The sequence below is a fragment of the Lottia gigantea genome (genome assembly GCF_000327385.1).
Source record: "Lottia gigantea unplaced genomic scaffold LOTGIsca_76, whole genome shotgun sequence".
NCBI classification, from domain to species: Eukaryota; Metazoa; Mollusca; class Gastropoda; family Lottiidae; genus Lottia; species Lottia gigantea.
Window position 1 is genome coordinate 892460 of NW_008710536.1, and position 9833 is coordinate 902292.

A 9833-nucleotide genomic window follows, 5' to 3' on the forward strand; every position below is an offset into this window, starting at 1 on the left:
CGAACCAATTAATCCAAAAGATTAATATTCATCTTTTTTGGGGAACAGAATTTAAATATTTTCCTAAATGTAACTATAACATTTTGGAGCCATAAATATGATGAGAAATCACAATGCTTCAAACATCACAGTTTAAACATCATGCAGGAAATGATGTCACAAAGGGAATGATTAGCAACAGATTTAAGTATGATGGAGGCAGCCATTTGCAATAAATTTCATCAGAACATTTGATCATCATCACAATCTTCTGTGCTGTGACCGAAAACTGAAAATAAAAGAAACATAAGCTATATGAATGATTTGTTACAGTGGCAATGAATTAGTAAAAATAGTAAAAATCATGTTGACTGACAAGCTTATTTCAACTATGTTTTGTATCTTTTCTTGTGGTTACTATACTAAACCTGTCATCCATGATCTGCAGATATTGAGAGGAACATTGATTTCTAAATGACAACCAACCGATGTGCTGTGCTCTTCTGAGGGATTCTGGTTATTCTTGGATGCATAACCGTAAAAGTTTGATAGGTTTGTATCAAATATAACACAATAAAATTTTACTGAACACAATGTAAAGATCAATTTGTGAGATCATAAGATGGAATGTGTTGGAACTTGCCAAAAAAACTTAAATCAATCTGCAATTTTTGCAATTGTCGAATAGTAAACTTAGTTGATGTTTTACTCATCCCATAAATGGTTTAACAATGAATGAAATAAACTTGTCCTTTAAGTGGTTCAGTTGTTTAATAATTCAACTTTAACTTGGAAACAAAACTGACTGCTACGCATGATTTAATTTGATATTGGTCGTTCAGAGCCTTCAATTGCCTTGGACTTGACAATGAAGGTCTGGGAAATTAAGATCTAATTAAATTTTTCAAAATTTGTTGTCACTTCTACCAGTCGCAATCGTTTATTATTATCTAATCATGAAAGAACCAAAGGTTCATCTTTAAAAGTGATACAGGCAATTAGTTTAAAGTGATTTTTTACACGACTATATCTCTTGATACATACATACATAACATTGAAATGGCATACTTATAACAAACATGCTGTTATATTAATATAAATCATTTCACAATGCTTCAGATCCAATGACAAGAAAATTGAAATAACATGGACATAACAGTCCTGATCTGAACAATTATCAGTTACAAGTCTGATAGATGCTCATATCTGAATGTCACAAGATACACCAAAAAATAATGCTCTGGTTTTAGAGCATTTTTTTTTCAATTGGCCAAGGAAATGTTTTTCTAGCCCATGTGTGTATGTCTGTGCCAATTTTTAATTCTTTTTGCACCATTTTTATCTCAGTAACTAGAAACTCTTGATTATTTCCAATATTAATTATCTTCAAAAGTTTTGCAAAAGTTGCATTATAATCTGCTGAAATTTTAATTGAAATGCAAAAACTACAGACATCTGATAGGGAAATTGGATTTTGAAAAAAGAAACTCTGACACACAAAAAGGCAAAAAACGCTGCATCTTAAATAACAAAAAATAAAGAGATAATTTTACCTTCACATGTTTCACAGTAAGGTCTATCAGATTCTCTACTACCATGATGCCGAGATGGTTCCGGACTCTCAGACATGGCTTGAGTAGGACAATCATCTGTATCATGTTTATCAAAAATATCACAAATATCACAGAATAATCGTGGCGCTGGTTTTTGTCTGGTTGGTCTGAAATAATTGTCAATACTATATGAATAAACATACCACATAGTTATTTTTGTTAACTAAAGTGAACCTTTTGAAAGGGATGCACAGATGGTCAACTGCATTTCAGACTGGTATTTGCCCCTTTTGAACTATCCTACAATTCCTTATGTTGTTAAGAAACAGGTTCTGCATGAGTGACACAGTTTGATTGGTTTAAAATAACATCATTAGAACTGGACGGTAGTAAAAAAACTTGTTAGATTACAATGGAGACTAAAAAGATCAGAACAAAACAATGTTGTAAGCTAATATTAATTAGATTTGCCATCAATATAAAACAACATGGAGAAATTTGGACATATACAAATTATTTGAACGTACGAGGCTTCCTCCATTGAGATTTCTCCATTACCATTACTGTAATTACCGCTCTCCATAGCTTGTAATCTAACTTGTAAATCATGTATCTTAGTTTGTTGACCAACTATCAAATTATTGAGGAAACTGATTTGTTGTGTTGATGATTCATTTTCTTCTAGTAGCTTCACTTTAACTGGATCTACAACACCTAAATTATAAATACAGCACAATTATGTGTACAGTGCACAATTTTTACCCTAAAAATGGTTTTGGGTATACCCAGGCTATATCATTAAATTTTGTTAATGGCAAGAAATAAGAAACTTACTAATACTGTTTTACAATGGATACTTAACGCTTTTTTCGATTTCGTGTGGGCCGATTTGATTAGGTAGTACGATTTGGTGCATTTTGGTTTAGATTAGCAGTGGTCCACAAATGCGAAATTCAAATCGGCGATTTGGCAATATGGCTGCATCCGCTGACAACCAATGAAAGACCGCTATTTTGTTAGATTAGCAACTTCCACATGCCACATCTTGGAAAAGCCTAATCGAATCACCTAACCACATCCTGGGACGATTAGGACGATTAGCCAAATCAGATTAGGTAAACTGGCTCACAAATGTACCAATTAACCATATCGTCCTGGCCCAATAACGCGCAAAATGGCTAATCTACCTAATTGAATCGACCCACAAAAACGTCTCTAAGTTGTCTTCAGAGTCATCTATTCTGTTAAAGGAGTTTCAGAAACATCAGTATTAGAAAATCATAATTTAATCACTGATTAGGCTATTATTTTCTGTGTTTTTTTTTTTATATTTTTCTTCCATTTCATCATAAAACAATCATCTGAGAATATCAAGTAATTTGTGATAAATTACCTGAAGCATCTGTATTCAGTAAGATATTAGATTTTTCTTGAGATTCCTTTAATTCAGTTTCTAATTTCTCTATCTTCTTATTTAATGTTAACTTTTCATCTTGATGTTTCTTTTCTAACTTCTCTACTGTATCTTTTAAATCTGATAATGTTGTATTTTCATTCTGTAGGTCACTTATCTGTAAAGAAACAATATAAAAAAATTTGTTATCACATTTTACACTTACCATACAATACAAGACTTTAAAGGCTTAAACCAAAGACACAAAATATATTTTCCAAAAAAAAAAAGATGAAAGAATTTCTATTTGTGTCGCTTCCAACCCCATATGCAAACAAGAGTTTTGCGGACCTTGCTCGTTTGAGATAGCAAATCTTAAACTACAAATTGCGTAAATGTCATTTATTCAAATTTAAGATAAATGACGATAACAATATGCAAGTAAATTGTAATGCAATTTGAATATAACAAAAGAATTTAAAATATATACAAAGCCATCGAAAGACACAAAATATATTTTCCAAAAAAAAAAAGATGAAAGAATTTCTATTTGGAAAGTTTTGAGTCAATTTGAAAACCTTTCCATGGCACATAGTCTCTATTGTATATAGAAAATCAGAACATTACTATAGTTGATAAACTTGCATATTACAAGATTGTTGTGTTATTTACTATAGTTGATAAACTTGTATATTACAAGATTCTTGTGTTATTTACTAACCTATTGTTGATAAACTTGTATATTACAAGATTGTTGTGTTATTTACTATAGTTGATAAACTTGTACATAATAAGATTGTTGTGTTAATTACTAACCTGTTGTTGATAAAATTGTATATTACAAGATTGTTGTGTTATTTACTATAGTTGATAAACTTGTATATTGCAAGATTTTTGTGTTATTTACTAACCTATTGTTGATAAACTTGTATATTACAAGATTGTTGTGTTATTTACTATAGTTGATAAACTTGTACATAATAAGATTGTTGTGTTATTTACTATAGTTGATAAACTTGTATATTACAAGATTGTTGTGTTATTTACTAACCTATTGTTGACAAACTTGTATATTACAAGATTGTTGTGTTATTTACTAACCTATTGTTGATAAAATTGTATATTACAAGATTGTTGTGTTATTTACTAACCTGTTGTTGATAAACTTGTATATTACATGATTGTTGTGTTATTTACTAACCTATTGTTGATAAACTTGTACATAATAAGATTGTTGTGTTATTTACTAACCTGTTGTTGATAAACTTGTATATCATGAGATTGTTGTGTTATTTACTAACCTGTTGTTGATAAACTTGTACATAATAAGATTGTTGTGTTATTTACTAACCTATTGTTAATAAACTTGTATATTACAAGATTGTTGTGTTATTTACTATAGTTGATAAACTTGTACATAATAAGATTGTTGTGTTATTTACTATAGTTGATAAACTTGTATATTACAAGATTGTTGTGTTATTTACTAACCTATTGTTGATAAACTTGTATATTACAAGATTGTTGTGTTATTTACTAACCTATTGTTGATAAAATTGTATATTACAAGATTGTTGTGTTATTTACTAACCTGTTGTTGATAAACTTGTACATAATAAGATTGTTGTGTTATTTACTAACCTATTGTTGATAAACTTGTACATAATAAGATTGTTGTGTTATTTACTAACCTATTGTTGATAAACTTGTACATAATAAGATTGTTGTGTTATTTACTAACCTGTTGTTGATAAACTTGTATATCACGAGATTGTTGTGTTATTTACTAACCTGTTGTTGATAAACTTGTACATAATAAGATTGTTGTGTTATTTACTAACCTATTGTTGATTAACTTGTACATAATAAGATTGTTGTGTTATTTACTAACCTGTTGTTGATAAACTTGTATATCACGAGATTGTTGTGTTAACTGTGAAGAAGAATTATCTATCTTTGATTGTAACGATGTCTTCTCTGTTTCAATTTTATTCAACTCTTCACTGTGACTACAAAGTAAATTACCAAAATATTCACAAACAAAAACACAATTCTTTACAAGGATAAAAACTTAGGCTTAGAGAATTTGGTTAACCAGTTGATACTTAGCCAAAAAATCAAGAAAATGACTGGATAATCAGTAACCAATTTCAGCTAGGTAGACTAGAATTAGAATTTTTAAAATTTGACTGGTATTAATACACATAACCACTACATTTTGAAAGTAACGTCATCTTTTGCTACAAGCAATGAGTTCTTTAAAAAAAATTATTCTCAGCTATATAATGCTAAACAGATGCTTTCTTCAGCTGTTGCCTTTCTGACTTTTCTGGATATTGTCAACAATCTGTATGACTTTTCATAATGAAACTTCAACATATGACTTGTCTACAATTGCAGTAAAAGTGAACCATTGTAATTGGACGATATGATAGTTTAAACTAAAAATTCCTGACCAATGTCAAATTCAAATGATGTCAGTTTACAGTGATCCATTATTAAATTTGCTTCTACTTTCCAGTCTAAAAAGTCCCTCTTAGCCTTAAAGATGGGTTTCCTTATTTTTTTTAGCGTCAAATTAAGCAAACTATTTGATTAATTGGTGTTTATACTGAATTATTATGTATTCTTAATCATATCATTATGTTCTTACTGCATATAATTAAGAATTTTAACATATCATAAATGTCCATGTATATACAGTCTGGATAAAAAAAAGATTATTTGACCTTTATTGATCGGTCACTCATTGGAATTCTGTTAGTAATTCTCTTCTAATTTAGATAATTATGAATTAATTATGGACATGTGAGACAAACTAGTATTTTTCCAAGTCATTAGAACACCTGCACTTTCAATTCATATAAGTATTAGCATTTTCATAAATGAAAAAAAGGGAATCCATCTTTAACTGACAATTGAATCAAGCCACTGACAGCAAAATTCATTAATTTGAATGGCTACATATATAATATGTTTTCCACAACCATGCATTACAACATGTAAGTTTGAGAAATGATATTTGTAAACATTTAGAAACAATCACAATAGACTAACGTTGTCAATGTTTCAAATCCTCCAGGATTTTCACAAATATCTTTGTCCATAAACACATATCAAGCTAAATTGGACAATTTTTAATATGCAAGCTTTGTTATGCTGGCGCTTAATAAAATATAAAATATATACATGTACTACATATATAAAAAACTATTACACAATTTTCTTTTGTATTACATCTAGATACATCATGTATGATCAGTTTAGACACATAACCAAACTAATAATAAAATAAGTTATATCATGTTCTGACGAAAATGTATCCAAATCCATATTTGAATTCTTTTTATGTGATGTTCATAGTCCATACAAAATTAGCACAGACATAAAAGATCCACTTTTAAGGCTCTTGCATTGATCATTAATGATTCAAGATACTCTATGCTGCTAGTAAGCATTATTAAACTCTTTAAATATATTCTAGTTAGTAACCCCTTCTCATATCTACTATAATTATGATAGTCATAATACTAAAACTTCCATCCACACAAGAGGCTAAGTATAAGAAAATTCTCGCCGAAAAGCTCAATTAACATCATTATAAACCTTAACATTATAAAAATCTACAATGTTAATATGTTAATTTGAACATATATGTGAATTAGTAATAACCATACAATTGAAGGCACAAAAAGAATCACAATAATTTAGTAATGATCATTATATACAGAATACTAAAACTAAATTACTAAGCAAGTGTTGTTAGTCATGCAGTACATGATAATTTTTACAATGTCTTACCATTATAATATATAGTTTAGTTGTTAAAACATTATGCAGCCAATCGAACAAAACAAAACAGAACACATAATGTTAGTTTTTATTACACATGACACTCAATATCATACGCTAGACTTCATTATTATATTATCCTAGCTAGCTGATAGACAGAGAGCTATATCACTTTTCACCCAGGGGGAAACTCTAAATTGTACCCTCATGTCACTTTTGAGAATTTGAAATTTTTATACATTTTTGTCCTAAAATATGTGTTAGAATACACCAAATCAAATCTTATTTTTCTTTTTTTTTTCTGGGGGTGAAATCCCTCAAGGAGGCTTGAGTTTGTGGCGTTTCCCCTATTTGTACCCCCAGGCTGGTTATGTCAGTGACTACACAATTATCAACTTTTTTTTTACGTCAAAATAATTCTAGTGAGAGAATGTCATTAACAATTTTATAAATTTTTATCATTTCCAGGGGTTCCATAGAAATCATACAGATCTCTGAGATTGAGCTCTATCAGCTGACAAGGCAAAAACATTCATTGGAAATACAACAAGATTCATTTCTAAGTAGTTGGAAAGAATTTGCATGCAGGTCAGTCAATATTTGGTTTAATGGAATTATCAAAACTTATTTAAAAATATAAATCTGTAAGAAAACTTCTCTTATATTATATGATATATTGAAAAAAAGACTGGTTATGGGTGGGTTAAATGTTATGTTAACACAAATACATCAATTAAAACAATCCAGTCTTGTACTGACCTTTTGTTAGTTTCCTGTAGTTGATTTAATAGTTGAGCTTTCTCGTCTTCTAACTGTAAAATAACAGGTAATAGATTTGAATAACTTTAGAGAGGTATATCATCTTTCACAGTTTATTTTCTTAGCTTAAAAGAATAAGCTACTCTAAGAATGAACATAAAATCTAAAAATTTTAAACTTGGCCAATAAGAGCATATATATTCATCAGTAGATATACCTGGCTACGTATTCTGGAAACGATCTTAGCGCTAGGATGTCTTAGAATCAATGTTACAAGATTAGAACCTAGGACATCCTAGCGCTAAGATCGCTTAGAAAATATCATAACAGGATCCTTATATAATATGATAAATCCAAAAAACTTGTAATTATCCATAAAAATATAATTTAACTATTGAAAAGCACTTAATAATGATAAAGCATTTTTCAATTATTACTTAGTTTTATGAATTTTTGGGATTTTACAGATTCTACAGGGATTATACTCATATTGACCATTCTTGAGAACATAAATTTTACGTAGTATCATCTGTGATATTTGGGCCGAAGTCGTAAGAGTTTTGGTATCAAGGCCATTATTAACTTTTGCACATAATGCATTTTTTTAATAGATATGTTCATTGCATGACAAGGCATGATTTTTCAATGATTTTTGAACTTTTCTAACAAAATTGAATCTATTAAAAAGCAAAACATAGAACGCAAAAATATTCTGATCCCAAAGTAACTAAGAAATTATCTTGTTACAGAATAATATTTTTCCAAAATAATTCCTTGAGAGTAACACTTGACAGCAAAATGAGCTTCACTTCTGCTTTTAACAAGCTCTATTTTAAATTTTGGTATTTGTTCAAAAAACGATAAATACCTTTTTACGTTGTTCTGATACTAAATCTGCTTCTTGTAATTTCACTTTTAATTCATTTCTTTCTGACTGTGTTTCACTTAATTCCTTCTGTGCTGTTTCTAATGCTTTCTCTAATTTATCTCTATAAAAAACAAAATCAAAGAAACTTCAATTATAACTTTAAATATAACTGAAAAATATAAATAGTTAGTAAATTAACGATCGAGATCTATTTTGGGTGTTTCTGAAAAAGGCAGTAAGCCGAAACGTCAAATAACAGGACAATAATATAGTGTCAATTATAATTTTTTAAAATAAACCAATTTTCATATATTTTTCACCTTACATTCAGTTTGGAACTCTGCTTAAAGTCAATTCCCAGTGTAACATGAGTGTGTTTGAATTTATACTTACAATTTTGTTGCTAATTCTGAAGATTCTGATTCAGTTTGAGATTTCTCCATTAGCATTTTAGATTGTTCAGCAGATTCTTGTTTTAATTTCTCAACCTAAAAAACAAACATTGAATATATACACATCACCATAAAAAAATCCTCATGAATAATTCTGAGATAGCATCATGTCCCAATCTAAAGTTTGCGACATCAATATTTGTCATGACCTGAAAGATTCTGTACGAGTGCCTTTCAAGATTTCTCTTTAAGATGGTGTTGCAAAAACGTTAAAATATGACATACACAGTATTATATTGTGCATAAGGAAGACATACATCATATCTGAAATATGATGTTTCCCTTCTTTAATTGCAGACAAATCAAACATTAGATTTGTATTCTGAAAAGTAATATGCATAGCTAAATTGACCTTTAAAATGTAAGTTAACAAACCTCTTTTTGTAAGTTTTCAACAACAATATCTTTCTTCTGAATTTCAGCTTTTAAGACAATAACTTCTTGTTTAGCTTCATCTCTTTCTTCTGATATATCATTCTTTTCTTTCTTTAAGTCATCCCTTTGTTTTTCTAGCTATCAACACAAAACCAGGAATTATACAGTTGCATCTTGTTATTGGTCCTTCCTTACAAATATATTAGAAATACGAGACAAGGTACTGAAATCTATAAGACTGTAAGTCTTGTAAGTCTTCCCAGGTAAGGTCAATTTTAGAGCATGTTGTCTTATGTTGGTCAATGCAGGAGATTTAAGAAATGAGTTCAATATGCAATATTCAATTTTTCAGGGCATAAAATCATAAATCATGTATAAAAACACAGATATCATTTACCATTATTCAACAAAATCACCAAAAAATAGAATAGGGAAGTAGAAATAAACCAAATCAAACCTCTGTTTTTAATTTTTCAAGTTTATCAACTGATTTCTCTAAGATCTCTAGTTTTTCTCCTGTGGCATCTTTTTCTTGTAAAATAGTTTTCTGTTCTCCTGCTAATTTTGTCATTTCAACTTTAATTTGTATCAATTCTTTATTCATTCCTTCTTTCTCTCCTTCCATTCGTTTGATGTTCTTTTCTAACTTTTCTTTTTCAAAT

The 9833-nt window shown here is 29.2% G+C and overlaps 1 protein-coding gene across 1 annotated transcript; it reads right to left on the reverse strand.

The window, feature by feature from the left end:
- Positions 1-221: 221 nt before the first annotated feature.
- Positions 222-2190, reverse strand: LOTGIDRAFT_131859 (hypothetical protein; the record flags this gene model as incomplete). The annotated part of the gene is made up of 3 exons (XM_009066421.1): positions 222-268; positions 1533-1717; positions 2060-2190. Coding segments are annotated over 3 exons (363 nt in total), but the record flags the coding sequence as incomplete, so codon positions are not given.
- Positions 2191-9833: the final 7643 nt, after the last annotated feature.